Source organism: Ovis aries, chromosome X (genome assembly GCF_016772045.2).
Source record: "Ovis aries strain OAR_USU_Benz2616 breed Rambouillet chromosome X, ARS-UI_Ramb_v3.0, whole genome shotgun sequence".
NCBI lineage: Eukaryota > Metazoa > Chordata > Mammalia > Artiodactyla > Bovidae > Ovis > Ovis aries.
Window position 1 is genome coordinate 104566997 of NC_056080.1, and position 20783 is coordinate 104587779.

Consider the following 20783-nt stretch of genomic DNA (forward strand, 5'->3'; position numbering starts at 1 on the left):
ATGCACGTCCATATACACAGCCAGTAGGCCAAGCTGTGTGCGAGGAGAGATTGGACTGTAGGCGGCCAGACTCTGTACCACATGGCAGAGTCAGGAGAAAGGACGTGCAATATGAGGAGATGAAAGCCACTCTGAGGCCGCACAGGACGCTGCAGGACAGCGACGGTGTACATGTGATGAGAGAGCCAGTGATCACCAGGGATCTGACTTTACCCTGGAGCCAAGGAGAGCTCTGGAAGGATTTTGAGCAGGGACTGCCATGCTCAGATCTGTGCTTCAGGAAAGCTCAGTCTTCCAGCAGGGAGGAAGAAAGGTGACATCAGAGGAAGGGGGCCTGCCTGTAATGTGTCCCAGAGGAGGCACCCTCTGTCAATCACCAGCCAGGGGAGGGCACAAAAAGGGGACTTTTTGTGATGCAGCCCCACAGGAAGTGTCTTCCAGAAATCAGCTGCTGGCCTGTAGGGTCCCCTATGTTGTGCCTCTTTGAGGATCGCACAAAGCTGCCCACTGAGTGTGAGTATCTCACAAAAGAGCCGCTCCACTGGGCCTGGTTTGGCACCACATGTCTCACAGACTGACCCCAACTTGGTTCTCTGCCACAGGCCTTGTGCAGCTACACACAACCACTCTGGAGTCACACCGCTTAGCTCTGAATCCCAACTGTGTGACCTTGGGTGCAGGCGGTTCTTATAACCTGCTCGGGTCCTCTGTCTCCCCAGCTCGAAGATGCGTCCTACAGTGACTGTGTTGACTAAGCAGCAATAGTGCATATCAGGCACCGAGCAGGGTCCCTGATGCTAAGTCAGTGAGTGTTCCAAACTCTTGGCTATTAAAAAAAACAACAACTCTTGGCTATTATTAAGTACCTTCTTCTAATGTCAGCTTTCAAGAAGTAAAACTTGAAAGCAAGGCAGGCAGAATGGTATTGGCTTTCTTACCACTGGAGTCTGTGTGGGAATCAGAGTCACTGTCACTGTCGGCACAATGCTTCTTGTGTTTTCTTTTAGATGACTTTTTCGTCCTCCTTTCCTTGGATCTTTCTTTTGAATAACCAGACTTCTTTCTTTTCTTTTTTTCTTCTGCATAAAATACAAATAAAGTTTTATTGGAAATCAATGCCAATGTGTTACTGCCCATAATGTAAGCAACTCCTCCTCCCAAAGACAAGCTTCCAAAGAGGACATTAGTGATGCACACACAAATGTCACCTCTTCTCTATACCTGCACTAAACTGTCATTAAGAATGAAATAGTTGAGGGACTTCGTTGGCAGTCCAGTGGTTAAGCTCTGTACTTCCACTGCAGGGAACACTGGTTCAATCCTTGGTGGGGGAAACTAAGATCCCACATACCATGCAGCATGGCAGAAGAAAAAAAAGAGAAAGAGAGGTTTAAAGAATTTATCAACAGAATTAATGTTGATAAATGACAATGATTAATGTTCTCCAGGATAAAGGTACCTAAGATGCTGTCTGATCAAATCCCCGTCGCCCTCAAAGGCAGGCCGGCTGATAGAGCAGCCCGGGCTCTGTCTACCTACTCCTGCTTCTCTATTCCAGCCCACTGGTAGAAGAGGGGCCACATGTGAAAGCGCAGTGAGTGGAACCGCTTCATCATCAGGGCAGTGCAGAGCTTGTCACGGAGTGACACTGAGCAATTCCACCCTGGTTTGACTTCTTTTAAAAGATGAGGGAGTAGGTAGAAACAGGATAAATCAAGTACAATGTCAAGCACAGGACTCATAGGAGCTATTCTTAATATTCAGGATATTCACATGCCTCAAGACACGTGTAAGTACCTCTTGAACAACCATACAACCCTCAGTCTGGCCTGGCTTTCATTTGGCACTTCTCAGTGGAGACAGGGAATTCCAGAAGTTAGAGGAGAGACAGAGGGGGAGGATGGAGTGGGGAGAAGGGAGGGGAGGGCGATGAAGTGCAGGAGAAAAAGGCAGCGATGGAGAAGATGGAAACTCTTCCTGATCTACAACACAATCCCAGTAAAGGGCAAACATGCCCCATTGCAGAGTGCCTGCAGCCAGAGGTGGGGAGCTGCGTCCAGCCCCGTATGCAGAGGTCCACAGTTACCTTCCCAGTCAAAGGAATGGCCCCTTGCCCCACTCTTCAAGGTTGACTTGCCTATCTAGATTGCTGGGGATAACAACTCGATTTGAATTCTATCTATTAAAAAAGAATTAAGTATTTCACTTAGATCTACTAAGCAATGTCATGGGTGTTTTACATGATCTGCTTCATTTAATTAATAAAAGAAAATCTATGAGGAATGTGTTATCAACATTCCCATTTTATAGATGAGGAATCTGAGGCACAGAGGTATTAAAGAAGTTAATAATAAGTGAAGGAGCTACTTTTTGGTCAGCAAACTTATGTATACTTAATAAGCTTTGTGGAAAGGGCATTGTTACATAGATTGTCAGGGAAATAAAACTCAATTTCCTATCTATTAAAAAAAATTAAATATGTTGCTTAGATCTATTAAGCAATGTACTCAGTGTTTTATATGCTCTGCTTAATTTAGTTAACAAAAATCTACAAGGAAAGTGTTATCAACATTCCCATATTACAGATGAGGAAACAGAGGCATTGAGGCATTAATGAAGTCACTAGTAAGTGAAGGAGATGCTCTTGGGTGAGCATGTTCATGTATACTTAGTAAACTTTGTGGGAAAGGGCATTATCTATCTAGATTGTTGGGGGAAAAAATCAACATCTATACTCTCTATTAAACTTGGTCGGAAAGGGAATTGTGTATCATGTTTGTTGGGGAAAAAGACTCGATTTCAGTTCCATATTAAAAAAAAATCAAAACTAAGTATGTTACTTAGATCTGCTAAGCTTTTCCTGGGTGTTTTATATGCTCTGCTTCATTAAAAAAATTACTTGAAAGTGTTAACTATATTCCCATTTTATAGATAAGGAAACTGAGGCACAGAGGCATTAATGATGTTACTAGTAATTGAAAGAGATGCATTTTGTAAGCATATTTATGTATACAAGTAAACATCATTGGAAGTGGTTTGTCCACCTGGATTGTTGGGGAAAAAAACTGACTTGTATTCTCTCTCTTGAAAAAAACAAAATTAAGTCTGTTCCTTAGTTCTAACAAGCAATGTCCTGGGTCTTTAATACGTTCTGCTTTAATTAATTATATAGAAAATCTACAAGAAGCTGTTATCAACAATTCCCAACTTATAGATGAAGAAATTGAGGTACTGAGGCATTAATGAAGTTACCCGTAAGTGAAAGAGATGCTTTTTGGTGAACGTTTTTTATCTATATTTATTAAGCTTTGTGGGAAATGGCATTGTGTATCTAGATTTCTGGGGAAAGTTACTCGATTTCAATTCCATACTAAAAAAAATAAAATTAAGTACGCTATTTAGATCTACTAAGCAATGTCCTATGTGTTTTACATGCTCTGTTCAGTTAAATAAAAATAGACAAGGAAGGTATATCAAAATTCCCATTTCATAGATGAGGAAACTGAGGCACAGAGGCATTAATGAAGTTACCAAAGTGAATGAGATGCTTTTGATGAGTGTATTTATCAGAACTTTGGAAACTTTGTGGTAAAGGGCAGTAACTGTCTAGATTGTGGGCTATATAAAACTCAATTTGAATTCCCTTTATTTAAAAAAACCCAAAATTAAGTATGTTACTTAGATCTACTAAACAATAATCTCAGTGTTTTACATGCTGTTTCATTTAATTAAAAAATCAACTAGGAGGGTGTTATCAACATTCCCAAATTATAAATGAGGAATTTGAGGCAAAGGAGCATTAATGAATTTACTAATAAGTGAAAGAGACGCTATTTGATGAACATATTTATGGACATTTAGTAAAATTTTCACAAAAGGTTATTGACTATCTAGATTGTTTGCGAAAGAAACTCAATTTCAATTCAATATAAAAAAATTAAGTATGTTACTTAGATATACTATTCAATGTCCTTAGTGTTTCACATGATTGGGTCCATTTAATTAAAAAGTATATACAAGGAAGGTGTTAACAATATTCCCATTTTATATATGAGGAAACTGAGGCACAGAGGGATTAAAAAGTTAATAAGTGAAAGAGATTCTTTTTGGTCAGCAAATTTATGTACACATTTTAAACTCTGTGGAAAGGGCATTGTCTATCTAGATTGTCAGTGGGAAAATAGTCAATTTCCAATCCATCTATTAAAAAAAAAATTAAGTATGTTAATTAGATCTATGAAGCATGTCCTGGGTGCTTTCCATGCTCTGTTTAATTTACTTTAAAAAATCTACGAGGAAGCTGTCAACATTCCCATTTTATACTTGAGGAAACTGAGGAACAGACGCATTAATGAATTTATTAGTAAATGACAGACATGGTTCTTGGTGAGCGTACTTGTCTGTACTTAGTAAACTTTGCAGGAAAGAGCATTGTCTATCTAGATTGTTGGGTAAATATACTTGATTTCAATTATATATTTTAAAAAAATCAAAATTCAGTATGGTTACTTAGATCTATGAAACAATGTCCTGTGTGTTTGTGTTTTACATGCTCTGGTTCATAAAATAAAATATCGACAAGGAAGATAGTATCAACATTCCCATTTCATAGATGAGGAAACTGAGGCACAGAGGCATTAATGAAGTTATCAAAGGAAATGAGAAGCTTTCGGTGAGTGTATTTATCTGAACTTCGTATATTTTGTGGTAAAGGGTATTAACTATCTAGATTGCAGGTGATATAAAACTGGATTTCAATTCTCTTTATTAAAAACAAAAACAAAATTAAGTATGTCACTTAGATCTACTAAACATGTCCTGGGTGTTTTACCTGCAATACTTCATTTAATTAAAAAGAACACCTATAAAAAAGGTGTTATCAACATTCCCATTTTATAGATGGGGAAACTAAGCCTTGAATCTAGTATCTGAAAGAGATGCTTTTTGTTGAGCGTATTTATCAATACTTGGTAAAATTCTTGGGAAAGGGTGTTAACTATCTAGATTGTGAGCAAAATAAATCTTGATTTCAATTCTGTTTAAAAAAAAACAAAATAAGTATGTTAGTTAGATCTACTAAGCAATGTTCTGGGTGTTTTACGTGCTTTGCTTCATTTAATTAAAAAGAAAATCTATGGGGAAGGTGTTATCAAGATTCCCATTTTATAGATGATGATACTGAGGCACAGAGGCCTTAATGAAGTTACTAGTAACTGAAAGAGATGCGTTTTGGTGAGCATATACATGGATACCTAGTAAACTTTGTGGGAAATGGCACTGTCTATCTAGATTAATGGGGAAAAACAACTCTATTTCAATTCTATTTAAAAAATGTTCTGGGTGTTTTACATGTTCTACTTCATTTAATTAAAAAGAAAATCTATGAGGAAGGTGTTATCAACATTCCCATTTTATAGAAGAGGAAAATGAGGTACAGAGTTGTTAATGAAGTTACTAGTTAGTGCAAGAGGTGCTTTTTGCTGAGCGTAGTTATCTTTATTTAATAAACTTTCTGGGAAAGGGCAGTGTCTATATAGATTGTTCAGGGAAAGAACATCATTTCAACTCTCTCTTATAAAAGAAAAATTAAGTATGTTTGTTAAATCTACTAAGCAATGGACTGTGGTTTACGAGCTCTGCTTCATTCAATTAAAATGAAATTCACAGTAATAGATGAGGAAACTGAGGCACAGAGGCATTAATAAAGTTACTGGTTAGTGTAAGAGGTGTTTTTGGTGAGCATATTTATTTATACTTAGTAAAATTTATGGGAGAGGGCATTCTGTATTTAGTTTTTTTCAGAAAAACACTCAATTTCAGGTCTATATTAAAAGAAATCAAAATTAAGTATGTTACTTTGACCAGTGTTTTACATGCTCTGTTTTAATTTTTAAAAATCTGCTAGGAAGGTGTTATCAACATTCCCATTATATAGATGAGAATACTGAGGCACAGAGGGAGTAGTGAACTTAGTAGTAACTGACAGAGATGCTTCTTGGTGAGCATATTCAACTAGACTTTGCAGGAAAGGGCCTTGTCTATCTAGATTGTTGGGGGTGGAAATCTTGACTTCAATTCTACTAAAAAAAATTAAATATGTTACTATATCTACTAAGCAATGTTCTTGGTGTATACATGCTCTGCTTCATTTAATTAAAAAGAAAATCTATGAGGAAGATTTGATTAACATTCCTATTTTATAAATGAGGAAACTGAGGCACAGAGACATTATTAAAGTTACAAGATACTGAAAGATGCTTTTTGGACAGTGTATTTGTCTATACTCAGTAAATTTTGTGGGAAAGGGCACTATCTATCTAGATTATTGGGGGGAACTTGCTTTCAATTCTTTGTACAAAAAAAGTATGTATGTTACCTAGATCTAAGCAATGTCCAGGTGTTTTATATGCTCATCTTCATTTAATTTAAAAGAAAATCTATGTTCTCATTTATGGATGAGGAAACTAAGCACAGGGGCATTAATGAAATTACTAGTAACTGAAAGAGATGCTTTTTGGTGAACATATTTATACTTAGTAAACTTTGTGGGAAAGGGCATTGTGTGTCTAGTTTGTTGGGGAAAACTACTCGATTTCAGGTCTATATTATAAAAAAAATCAAAACTAAGTATGTTACTTATATCTACTAAGCTTACCCTGAGTGTTTTACATGCTCTGCTTCATTTAATTTAAAAATACATATATCTACTTGAAGGTGTTATCAACATTCCCATTTTAGAGATGAGGAAACTGAGGCACAGAGGCATTAGTGAATTCACTAGTAAGTGACAGACATGCTTCTTGGTGAGCATATTTATCTATACTTAGTAAACTTTGTAGGAAAAACCATTGTTCATTTAGATTGCTGGGGAAAAACACTCGATTTCAATTTTATCTAATAAAAAGAAAAAGCAATTCATTTAGATCTAGTAAGCAATGCCCTGGGTATTTTACATGCTCAGTTCAGTTCAAATGCCCAGTCGTGTCCAATTCTTTGTGACCCCATGGACTGCAGCACGCCAGGCCTCCCTGTCCATCACCAACTCCTGGAACTTGCTCTAATTCATGTCCCACTGAGTCGGTGATACTACCCAACCATCTCATCCTCTATGGTCCCCTTCTCCTCCTGCCTTCAATCTTTCCCGGCATCAGGGTCTTTTCCAAAGAGGCATTTCTTCACATCAGGTGCCAAAGTATCGGAGTTTCAACTTCAGAATCAGTCCTTCCAATGAATATTCAGCACTGATTTCCTTTAGGATGGACTGGTTGGATGCTATGCTACATTTAATTTTTTTTTAATCTATAAAGAATGTGTTATCAACATTTCCATTTTATAGACAAGGAAACTGCACAGAGGCATTAATGATTTCCTAGTAACTGCCAGAGATGCTTCTTGGTGAGTGTATTTATCTATACTTAGTAAACTTTGTAGGAAAGAGCACTGTCAATCTAGACTGTTGGGTAAATACACTTGATTTCAATTCTATATGAAAAAAAATTCAGTATGTTACTTAGATTTATGAAGCAATACCCTGGATGTTTCACATGCTTTGCTTCATTTAATTAAATAAATACTGACAAGGAACGTGCTATCAACATTCCTATTTCATAGATGAGGAAACTGAGGCACAGAGGCATTAATGAAGTTACCAAAGTGAATGAGAAGCTTTTAAGTGACCATATTTATTGAAACTTTGTAAATCTGTGGTAAAGGGAATTAACTATCTAGATTGAGGGAGATATAAAACTTAATTTCAATTCACTCTTTAAAAAAAAAAACAAAATTAAGTATGTTACTTAGATCCCATAAACAATATCCTGGGTGTTTTACATGCTCTGCTTTAGTTAATCGAACAGAAAATAAACGAGGAAGGTGTTATCAACATTCCCAATTTAAAGATGAGGAAACTGAGGCACAGGGGCATTAATGAGTTAATAGCAAGTGAAAGAGATGCTTTTTGTAGACACTATTTGTCTATACGTAGAAAACTTTGTGGGAAAGGCCATTTTCTATCTAGATTTTTGGGGGAATAAACCTGCCTTCTGGAGAAGGCAATGGCCTCCCACTCCAGTACTCTTGCCTGGAAAATCCCATGGATGGAGGAGCCTGGTAGGCTGCAGTCCATGGGGTCGCTAAGAGTCGGATACGACTCAGTGACTTCACTTTCCCTTTTCACTTTCCTGCATTGGAGAAGGAAATGGCAACCCACTCCAGTGTTCTTGCCTGGAGAATCCCAGGGACGGGGGAGCTTGGTGGGCTGCCGTCTATGGGGTCGCACAGAGTCGGACACGACTGAAGCGACTTAGCAGCAGCAGCAGCAAACCTGCTTTCATATCTATCTATTTGAAAATATAAATATTTATTTAGACCTACTAAGCAATGTCCTGGGTTTTTACATGCTCTGCTTCATTTAATCAAGAAAAAAAAATCAACTAGGAAGGTGTCAACATTCCCGTTTTATAGACGGGAAAACTGAGGCTAGAGGCCTTAATGAAGTTACTACTAAGGGAAAGAGATGCTTTTTGGTGAGCGTTTTTATCAATCAGTTCAGTTTAGTTCAGTTCAGTGGCTCAGTCCTGTCTGACTCTTTGCGACCCCATGGACTGAAGCACACCAGGCTTCCCTGTCCATCACCAACTCCCGGAGTTTACTCAAACTCATGTCCACTGAGTCGGTGATGCCATCCAACCATCTCATCCTCTGCTGTCCCTTTCTCTTCCTGCCTTCAATCTTTCCCAGCATCAGGGTTTTTTCAAGTGAGTCAGCTCTTCACATTAGGTGGCCAAAGTATTGGGATGTCAGCTTCAACATCAGTCCTTCCAATGAACATTCAGGACTGATTTCCCTTAGGATGGACTGGTTGGATCTCCTTGAGATCCAAGGGACTCTCAAGAGTCTTCTCCAACACCACAGTTCAAAAGCATCAATTCTTCAATGCTCAGCTTTCTTTATAGTCCAACTCTCACATCCAAACATGACTACTGGAAAAACCATAGTCTTGACTAGACGGATCTTTGTTGACAAAGTAATGTCTCTGCTTTTTAATATGCTGTCTAGGTTGGTCATAACTTTTCTTCCAAGGAGTAAGCTTTTTATTACATGGCTGCAGTCATCATCTGCAGTGATTTTGGACCCCCAGAAAAAGAAAGTCTGCCACTGTTTCCACTGTTTCCCCATCTATTTGCCATGAAGTGATGGGACCAGATGCCATAATCTTTGTTTTCCGAATGTTGAGCTTTAAGCCAGCATTTTCACTCTCCTCTTTCACTTTCATCAAGAGGCTCTTTAGTCCTTCTTCACTGTCTGCCATAAGGGTGGTGTCATCTGCATATCTCAGGTTATTGATATTTCTCCCAGCAATATTGATTCCAGCTTGTGCTTCCTCCAGCCCAGCATTTCTCATGATGTACTCTGCATATAAGTTAAATAAGCAGGGTAACAATATACAGCCTTGACGTACTCCTTTTCCTTTTTGGAACCAGTCTGTTGTTCCATGTCCAGTTCTGTTACTTCCTGACCTGCATACAGATTTCTCAAGAGGCAGGTCAGGTGATCTGGTATTCCTGTCTCTTTCAGAATTTTCCACAGTTTATTGTGACCCACACAGTCAAAGGCTTTGGCACAGTCAATAAAGCAGAAATAGATGTTTTTCTGGAACTCTCTTGCTTTTATGATGATCCAGCGCATGTTGGCAATTTGATCTCTGGTTCCTAAGTATTTACTAAGTATTTATCAATACTTGGTAAAATTTGTGGGAAGGGGCTTTGACTGTCTATATTGTGAGCAAAATAAATCATGGTTTCAATTCTCTCTGTTTATAAACAAAATTAAGTATGTTAGTTAGATCTAAGAAGCAATATCCTGGGTATTCTACATGCTCTGCTTCATTTAAATGAAAAAAAAAATCTACGAGTAAGGAGTTTTCAACATTCCCATTTTAAAGATGAGGAAACTGAGGCACAGAGGCATTAATGAAGTTAATAGCAAGTGAACAAGATGCTTTTTGGTGAGCGTATTTATCTATACTTAGAAAACTTCGTTGGAAAGAGCATTTTCTATCTAGACTGTTGGGGAAAATAACCTGCTTTCAATTCATTTTTTTTAGGTCCTAGCTAACCCTCTGATTTTATCTACTATTTCTTTGTTCCCTTCAGCCTAAGCTGGCTTCTTTACTATACTGCAAACACACTAAGCCCCCTTGCCATTTTAAGCCTTGCTGTGCACACTGACTTAACTCTGTTTCCTGTTTTTTTTTTTTTAGTTCATCAATTGAAGGATAATTTTTTACAGGATTTTCTATTTCAGTGCTATCTATTAAAAAAATTAAATATGTTACTTAGATCTACTAAGAAATGTCCTAGTACATGCTCTGGTTCATTTAATTAAAAAAAAATTCAACTAGGAAGGTGTTATCAACATTCCCATTTTATAGATTAAAAAACTGAGGCACAGAGGGGTTAAAAAGGTAATCATAAGTGAAAGAGATTCTTTTTGGTCAGAGAATTTATGTATACTTAGTAAAGCTTGTGGAAAGGGCATTGTCTATCTACATTGTTGGGAAAAAAAAAACTCGATTTCCAACCTGTCAATTAAAAACAAAACTGAATTAAGTATGTTACTTAGATCTATGAAGCAATGTCCTGGGTGTTTTGCATGCTCTGCTTAATTTAGTTTGAAACATACTACAAGGAAGGTGTATATCAACATTCCCATTTTATACATGTAGACACTGAGGCACAGATGCATGAATGAAGTCACAAGTAAGTGAAAGAGAAACATTTTGGTCAGCAAATTCATATATACAAGTAAACACTGTGGGGAAAGCATTATCTATCTAGACTGTTGGGGGGGAAAATTTACCTCTATACTCTCTATTTAAAAAAAAGCAAAATTAGTATCTTGCTTGGTTCTACTAATCAATGTCCTGGGTATTTACATGCTCTGCTTTACTTACTTAAAAAGAAACTCTACCAGGAAGGTATTATCAATATTCCCATTTTATAGATGAGGAAAGTGAGGCACAGAGGCATTAATGAAGTTACTACAATTTGAAGAGATGCTTTTTTGTGAGCCTATTTATCTATACTTAGTAAACTTAGTGGGAAAGGGTATTCTCTATCCAAATTGTTGGGGGGGGGGAACTCATTTTCAATTCTATCTATTAACAAAAATGAAGTATGTTCAGTTCACTAGCTCAGTCATGGCTGACTCTTTGGGACCCCATGGACTCTCAAGAGTCTTCTCCAACACCACAGTTCAAAAGCATCAATTCTTCGGCACTCGGCTTTCCTTATAGTCCAACTCTCACATCCATACATGACTACAGGAAAAACCATAGCCTTGTCTAGATGGACCTTTGTTGGCAAAGTAATGTCTCTGCTTTATAATATGCTGTCTAGGTTGGTCATAACTTTCCTGCCAAGGAGTAAGCGTCTTTTAATTTCATGGCTGCAGTCACCACCTGCAGTGATTTTGGAGCCCCAAAAAATAAAAGTCTGCAAATTGGAAATGGTCAAACAGGAGAATGCAAGAGTGCTTGCTTTTAGTGAGCGTATTTAACTATGAAAAGGTAGGTCTGTCTAGATTGATGAGGGAAAAAACTCGTTTCTCTCTATTAAAACAAAAAATTAAGTATGTTACTTAGATCTACTAAGCTACATGCTCTTCATTTAATCAAAAAGAAAATCTACGAGGAAGGTGTTATCAACATTCCCACTTTATAGATAAGGAAACTGAGGTACAGAGGCTTTATTAAATTTACTAGTAATTGAAAGAAATTATTTTGGTGAGCATATTTATCTATACTTAGTAAACGTTGTGTGAAAGGGCATTGTCTATCTAGATTTTGGGGGGAAAATTACTCTACTTCAATTCTATTTAAAAAAATTAACTATGCTACTTAGATCTGCTAAGAAATACCCTGGGTGTTTTATATGCTCTGCTTCATTAAATTAAAAAGAAAATCTACAACAAAGATGTTATCAGCATTCCCATTTTACAGATGAGGAAACTGAGGCACAGAGGCAGTAATGAAGTTACAACAAGTGAAATGGATAATTTCTTTGAGAGTGTATTTATCTACACTCAATAAACTTTGGAAAATGGCATTGTCTATCTAGATTGTTGGAGAAAAAACTCAATTTCAACTCTCTCTTACAAAAAAACGAAATTAAGTATTTTTCTTAGATCTACTAAGTAACATCCTGGATGTGTCATATGCTCTGCTTCATTTAATTAAAAAAAAATCAAAGAGAAAGGTGTTATCAACACTCCCATTTTATAGATGAGTAAACTGAGGCACAGAGGCATTAATGAAGTTACTAGTAAATGAAAGAGATGCTTTATCGTGAGTTTATTTATGGACACATAGTAAAATATGCAGAAACGGCACTGTCTCTAGATTGTTGGTGAAAAAAACTCAATGTCAACTCTATCTATTAGGAAAAAAAAACAAAATTAAGCAAAGTCCGTCTTGTTTCACCTGCTTGCCTGCATTTAATTAAAAAGAAAAACTACACGGAAGGTGTTATCAACATTCCCAATTTATAGATGAGGAAACTGAGGCAAAGGGGCATTAACGATTTAACTAGTAAGTGGAAGAGATGGTATTTGGTGAACGTATTTATGGACATTTAGTAAAATTTTCACAAAAGGTCACTGGCTATCTAGATTGTTGGCAAAAAACTCAATTTCAATTCTATCTTTAAAAAATACCTAAGTTACCTATTATGTTACTTATTAAGTTACTCTTATGTTACTTAGATCTACTATGCAATATCTTTGGTGTTTTATGTGATTAACTCCATCTAATTAAAACCAAAATCTACGAGGAATGTGTTATCAACATTCCCATTTTATAGATGAGGAACCCGAGGCACAGAGGGATTAAAAAGTTAATAATAAGTGAAAGAGATTCTTTTTGGTCAGCGATTTTTATGTATACTAAGTAAAGTTTGTGGAAAGGTCAAAGTCTGTCTAGATTGTCAGGAAAAAAACTCAATTTCCAATCTATTAAAAAAAAACTAGAATTAAGTATACTACTGAGATCTACAAATCAATCTCCTGGGCGTTTGCCATGCTCTGCTTAATTTACTTTAAAAAATCTACAAGGAAGGTGTTATCAACACTCCCATTTTATACATGAGGACACTGAAGCACAGAGGTATTAATGAAGTTACTAGTAAGTGAAAGAGATGCTTTTTGGTGAGCATATTTATCTATAGTTAGTAAACTTTTTGGGAAAAGACTATCCATACTATTGGGGAAAAATACTCGTTTTCAATTCCATCTATTAAAAACGTAAACAAAATTAAGTATGTTACTTAGATCTACTAAGCAATGTCCTGGGTGTTTTACATGCTCTGGTTCATTTAACTAAAAATAAAATCTACAAGGAAGGTGTTAGCAACATTCTCATTTTACAGATGGGGAAACAGGCTAGAGGCATTAATGAAGTTATTAGTGAGTGAAACAGATACGTTTTGGTGAAGTATTTATTGACACTTTGCAAAATTCAGGAGAGTGGGCTTTGACTAGATTGTGAGGCAATAAACCTAGATTTCAACTCTATTAAAAAACAAAATTAAGTATGTTACTTAGATCTACTAAGCAATGTCCTGGGTATTTTACACGCTCTTCTTCATTTAATCAAAAATAAAATCTACGAGGAATAAGTTATCAACATTCCCATTTTATAGATGAGAAAACTGAGGTCCAGAGGCATCAGTGAAATTACTAGTGAGTGAAAGCAGAGAAGGCAATGGCACCCCACTCCAGTACTCTTGCCTGGAAAATCCCACGGACGGAGGACCTTGGAAGGCTGCAGTCCATGGGGTCGCCAAGAGTCGGAACACGACTGAGCGACTTCACTTTCACTTTTCACTTTCATGCACTGGAGAAACAAATGGCAACCCACTCCAGTGTTCTTGCCTGGAGAATCCCAGGGATGGGGGAGCCTGGTGGGCTGCCATCTATGGGGTCGCATAGAGTTGGACATAACTGAAGCGACTTAGCAGCAGCAGCAGTGAGTGAAAGAAATCCTTTTTTTTGAGAGCATATTTATCTACACCCAGGAAACTTTGTGGAAGGTGCACTGTCTATCTAGAATGTTGCAGGGGAAAAATCAATTTCAGTTATCTCTATTAAAAAGAAAAAACAAAACTAAGTATGTTACTTAGACTACTAAACAATGTCCTCGGTGTCTTACAGGGTCTGCTTCATTTAATTGAAAACAAAATCTATGAGGAAATTGTTATCAATATTCCCATTTATACTTCAGGAAACTCAGGCATTAATGAAGTTGCTGGTAAGTGAAAGAGATGCTTTTGCTAACCGTATTTATCTATACTTGGTAACCTTTGTGGGAAAGGGCATCGTCTATCTAGAATGTTTTGGGGGAAAAAACTTGATTTCAATTCTATTAAAAAAAACACAAAATTAAGTATGTTACTTACCTCTACTAAGCATGTCCTCAGTGTTTTACATGCTCTGCTTCATTTAATTCCAAATAAAATGTACAAGGAAGGTGTTATCAACATTCCCATTTTATAGATGAGGAAACTGAGACAGAGAGACATTAATGGCATTACTAGTTAGGGAAATACATGCTTCTGAGTGAGTGTATTTATCTATTTAGTAAACTTTGGGGGAAAGGGCATTGTCTGGCTAGACTGTTGGGGAAAAAAAAACAATTTCAATTCTATTAAAAAAATTAAATATGTTGCTTAGATCTTCTAAGCAATGTCTTGGTTGTTTTACACGTTCTTCTTCATTTAATCAAAAAATCTATGAGTAAGGTGTTATCAACATTCCCATTTTATATATGAGGAAACTGAGGCACAGAGGCATTAGGAAAGATATTAGTAAGTGAAAGATGATGTATTGGTGAGCATATTTATCTATACTTAATAAACTTTGTTGGTAAGGGCACTATCTATTAGATTTTGGGGGAAAAACTCAATTTCAACTCTATTTAAAAAATTAAGTATGTTACTTAACTCTACTAAGCATGTCCTAGGTATTTTACATGCTCTGTTTCATTTAATTAAAAATAAAAATCAGTCAGGTAAAATAAAATCTACAAGGCTGTGGAGAAAAAAATAAAGATTTTAACCCTCTTAAAAAAAAAAACAATATTATGTATGTTAGTTAGATCTCCTAAGCAATGGTGGCTGTTTTACATGTTAGGCTTCATTTAATTAAAAAGAAAATCTATGAGGAAGGTGTTGTCAATATTCCCATTTTATAGATGAGGAAACTGAGGCACAGAGACTTAATGAAGTCACTAGTAAATGAAAGTTTTTTTGGTTAGCGTATTTATCAACAGTAAACTTTTGGGGAAAGGGCATTGTCTATCCAGATTATTGGGGGAGGGGACTTGATTTCAATTCTATCTATTAAAAAAAAACTTAAGTATGTTACTTAGATCTACTAAGTGATTTTCCTGGGTGTTTTACATGCTCTGCTTCATTTAATTAAATTGAAACTCCACAAGGAAAGTGCTGTCAATGTGCCCATTTTATAGATGAGGAAACTGAGGTGCAGAGGCATTAATGAATTTACAAGTAAGTGAAAAGATGTTTTTTTTGTGAGAGTATTTATCTATACCTAGGAAACTTGTGGGAAAGGGGTTTGTCTATCTAGATTGTTGGGGCAAAAAAAACTCGATTTCAATATTATTTTAAAAAATAAGTATGTTACTTAGCTCTACTGAGAAATGTCCTCGGTGTTTTACATGCTCTGCTTCATTTAATTAAAAAGAAAATCTACAAGAATGGTGTTATCAACATTCCCATTTTATAGATGAGGAAAGTGAGATACAGAGGCACTAATGAAGTTAACTAGTAATTGAAAGAGATGCTTTTTGGTGAGTGTATTTATCTATACCTAGTAAAGCTTGTGGGTGAGGGCATTGTCTAGCTAGATTGTTGGAGGAAAAAAACTCCATTTCAATTCTATTAAAAAACAAAACTTTAGTTTCTGAATTTTCCAAAATCAAAATTTGTCTTACTCTATTTCTTCCCTCTATTTTAAAGTATTTGCACTTTTTTTGTCACATAGGCAAAATAAGCACACTCTACTCCTCTCATTCTGTTGCTTTCAGCATGTTATTCCTCCACCATAATCACAGCCCTAGAGAGGAGGTTAATTTGGACTATAATAAAGGGGGTAGAAGAAAGCCCTGAACTCACTGTTACTCAATTTTTGTGCAGAGAGCAAGTGAAGTAGGCACTCTGCCCTCTTGAATAGTTCCATTCTTAAAGTTTTGATCACAGAATTGGGCTCAATATTCTCTCTCTCCTAATTCTGTGTTAATAATCATTCTGGTCAACTTTGCTGACAAAGGACTGTCTAGTCAAAGCTATGGTTTTCCCAGTAGTCATGTATGGAGTTGGACTATAAAGAAAGCTGAGCACCGAAGAATTGATGCTTTTGAACTGTGGTGTTGGAGAAGACTCCCTTGGACTGCAAGGAGATCCAATCAGTCCATCCTAAAGGAGATCAGTCCTGGGTGTTCATTGGAAGGACTGATGCTGAAGCTGAAACTCCAATACTTTGGCCACCTGATGCAAAGAGCTGACTCATGTGAAAAGACCCTGATGCTAGGAAAGATTGAGGACAGGAGGAGAAGGGGACGACAGAGGATGAGATGGTTGGATGGCATCACTGACTCGATGGACGTGGGTTTGGGTGGACTCCGGTAGTTGGTGATGGACAGGGAGGCCTGGCGTGCTGCGGTTCATGGGGTTGCAAAGAGTCGGACACGACTGAGTGACTGAACTGAACTGAACTGAGACATCTCCCAGCTGTTGTCTTGTCAATCTGCCCCTCAATGCCTGTAACATTTGTAAATTTCTCATTTTTAACACATTCAAGGCACCTAGCAGGTATGAATACTTATAGAGCAATAATTAGAACTTTTCCTTCTTAAATTGGGATGGGTCAATCCTTATCCCAGTACCCAAGAAGAGTAGTTCTGAAGAATGTGCTAACCATTGGACAATTGCACTCATCTCCCACACAGTAAGGTCTATGCTTAAAATCTTGCATGCTAAGTTTCAGCATTATGTGAACCAAGAACTTCCAGGTGTCCAAGCTGGATTTAGAAAAGGAAGAGGAACCAGAGATCAAATTGCCAACATTTGCTGGATCATAGAGAAAGCTAGGGAATTTCAGATAAACATCTACCTCTGTTTCATCAACTACGCTAAAGCCTTTGACTGTGTGGACCATAATAAACTGTGGAAAGCTCTTAAAGACATGGGAATACCATCTTAATACCAGACCATCTTACCTGTCTCCTGAGAAAACCGGATGAGGGCCGAGAAGCAATAGTTAGAACATGTATGGAACTAGTTCAAGACTGAGAAAGGAGTAACATGTATGGAACTAGTTCAAGACTGAGAAAGGAGTATGACAGGGCTGTCTGCTGTCACCCTGTTTAATCTATACATGAGAAATGCCGGGCTGGAGGAGTTATAAGCTGGAATCAAGATAGGCAGGAGAAACATCTACAACCTCAAGTATGTGGATCATATCACTCTAAAGGCAGCAGCAAAGAGGAACTTAAGAGGTGACGGAGAAGAGTGAAAGAGCCAGCTTAAAACTACATATTAAAAGATCATGGCATCCAGCCCCATTTCTTCATGGCAAATAAAGGGAGAAAAGGTGGAAGTAGTGACAGATTTCCTCTTCATGGGCTCCAAAATCACTGTGGATGGTGACTGCAGCCATGAAATCAGAAGACGTTTGCTTCTTGGCAGGAAAGTGATGACAAACCTAGAGAGTGTGTTGAGAAGCAGAGACATTATTCTGCCGACAAAGGTCCCTATAGTCAAGGCTATGGTTTTCCCAGTGGTCACATACAGTTGTGAGAGCTGGATTGTAAAGAAGGCAGAACGCCAAAGAACTGATGCCTTTGAACTGTGGTGCTGAAGAAGACTCCTGAGAGTCCCCTAGACAGCAAGGGGATCAAACCAGTCAATCTTAAGGGAAATGAACCCTGAATACTCATTGGAAGGACTGATGCTGAAGCTGAAACTCCAGTATTTTGGTCATCTGATGTGAACAGCTGACTCACTGGAGAAGTCCCTGATGCTGGGAAAGACTGAGGACAGAATGGCAAGAGGGAGTCAGAGGTTGAGATGGCTAGATGGCATTACTGATGCAATGGACATGAACTTGGGCAAACTTACGGAGATGGTGAGGGACAGGCAGGCCTAGAGGGCTGCAGTCCATGCAGTCACAGAGTCAGACATGACTGGGCAACTGAACAACTTCTTAAACTATTTTCCCACTCCAATACTCACTTTCATTAGAGGAAAATTGATCTCACTCTTCCTTCATTCCTCAAGGTTAAGACTGAGATCACTTCACAAAAAAAGTGGTCTCAATCTTAGCTTCATCTGCTGTTACACACATCACTTTTCTCTTTTCCAATTTAAATTCTTTCATTTCAACCCTTTCCAACTCCCTACAAAGAATTTCCACTTACACATCCCATTATCATCTCAGACTGATCATTCAGCACACAATGGTTGAGCTCTTACTAAGCACTATGCATTGCAAATTCTGTGATGAATAAAACCGGGCTCCTCCTTTCCAGGAATTCAGTCTGCTGCTGCTGCTGCTGCTGCTGCTGCTGCTGCTGCTGCTGCTGCTGCTAAGTCGCTTCAGTCGTGTCCGACTCCGTGCGCCATCCCTGGGGATTCTCCAGGCAAGAACACTGAATTCAGTCTAGTGGAGAATAAAAACTTGCTCACAAATGACAAAGTAAATAAACACTATAAATCGATCTGGGACCCTTGGCCATGTCTGCTGCCAGACCAGAGCTTTGGTGGAGGGGTCAGGGGCCCACATGAAAGCGCCCAAGGATGAGTGAGAATTAAGGGAGAAAACGGGGGAATAAGGAGCTGTCAAGGACAGAAGCAAAAGATGGACATGGGTGCAAGGAAGGTAGAAATGCTTAACTGAGACCGTTCAGAAGCGGGACGAGAGATGAAGCGGACTCTGAAGGCAGGTGGGCTCCTCAGAGCGAAGGTGCGGCCGTATCACTCACCTCCTCCTGGTCCTTGTCCTAGAGATCGTCCCGGCTTGTTGCTCCGGCAGCCGCGATCCTGGCTGCCACGCTTGGCGGACTAGGAGGCAGAAGCGGAGGAGGGTCCGCCCCGAGGAGCCGAAGGCCGCTCTCGCGGACGACACCGCGAGCCAGGGTCGCAGGGCTGGTTTTGGGGGCCTCGGCTGAGGACACCCAGCTGACGACCGAGGCCATTCCGGTCCCCAGGCCGAGAGCAGGCGAGAGCGCCGGCTCCGCGGGGTCGGGGCTCTTCCAGGAACTGCGAGGCGTTCCACTCCAGGCTGCGCGAGCCAGACACCAGAGCCATTGTTGCCACGAAAGAGGGCACACTCAAGAGCCGGGGAAGATCTCTGGCCTTTTTGGCTCCCAGAACCCGCCGCTGCACAAGCCCTCCAACGCCGAGGAAACCGCGGAAACCTTCCGGGTACGTTGGCAAAACCCTTCCCCAGGCCTATGTGGCGTCCAGCTGAAGTGAAACGACGTGTACATCCGTATAAAAAAGCCGCCGCTGCAACCGGTTCCGCGCGTCCTTCTGGTTCCTCAGGAGGCTCGCCAGGTCTAAGTTGGATCAGTGACCGTGTCTTCCTCAGCCTGGTCCTTGAAATGACTGAAAGGAAGGATGACACACCACAAGGTACATTGCAGAGTGGCCGTATCACCAACACAGCCAGTTCTGCTTGTGTTTCAGGTGCTTTCTATGCCTGTGTGTTACGTTATACTCTATACTATTGGGTGCTTACTGTTTCTCCTGTGTGTGTGTGTGTGTGTGTGTGTGTGTGTGTGTGTGTGTACATATACATAGTATATGCAGGTGCGTGCTAAGTCGCTCAGTCGTGTCCGACTCTTTGTGACCCTATGGACTGTAGCCTGCCAGGCTCCTGTGTCCATAGGGTTCTCCAGGCAAGAATACTGGAGTGGGTTGCCTTTCCTTTCTCCAGGAGATCTTCCTGACCCAGGGACGCAAACTGGGTCTCTTATGTCTCCTGAATTGGCAAGTGGGTTCTTTACCACTAGTGCCACCTGGGAAGCCCAATATATGCACAGATGTGTGTATATGTGTACATACAGAATATATAGGAATGGCCCAAATCGAGTTATATTATTTTGTTGAGTCTATCTTGATTTAAAATAAAAATCTAAGTGGGAAGAAAAGAAAAGGCACAAAGTAGTCAAAGTATTTCCTATGCAACTGACTGTGTGTTTATTTTAGTGCTGTCAGATTTAGCAGGAAAAAATATATAGTAGGCTTGATTACATTTGAAGTTCACTAAACAATGAATAATGTTTTAGTATAAGTATGTCCTGGGCTTTCCAGGTGGTTTTAGTGGTAAAGAACTTGCCTATGGATGCAGAGACTTGGATTCTATCCCTGAGTCAGGAAGATCCCCTGGAGGAGGGCACAGCAACCCACCCCACTATTTTTGCTTGAAGAATCCCATGGACAGCAGAGCCTGGCAAGCTACAGTCCACAGGGTAGCAAAGAGTGGGACCTGACTGAAGTGACTTAGCACACAGGCATAAGTATGTCCCATACAATAGTAATGCACTATCAACTAACTATTTTATAGTAAAGATAAGGAAATGGCCACTATTATACCTCCTCTCCCACCACCTCTAAAGTTTATTCCTGATATTCTAAGGTTTTTCAATTGCTGTTAGAGACACTGGGTTGGAAAGCAGCCCCTGATATCTGGAAGTCGGCTAGCAC

General features: G+C 38.9%; 1 protein-coding gene across 1 annotated transcript in view; it reads right to left on the minus strand.

The window, feature by feature from the left end:
* LOC114111667 (uncharacterized) overlaps positions 1-20783 on the minus strand; it is a 46014-nt gene that overhangs the window by 23707 nt on the left and 1524 nt on the right. Inside the window, exons 2-4 of the mRNA XM_060407991.1 lie at positions 19058-19682; positions 18549-18709; positions 939-1079 (exon numbers count right to left, since the gene is read on the minus strand). Coding sequence (XP_060263974.1) covers positions 939-1079; positions 18549-18709; positions 19058-19682 — 927 coding nt within the window. The remainder of the gene's footprint in view (positions 1-938; positions 1080-18548; positions 18710-19057; positions 19683-20783) is intronic.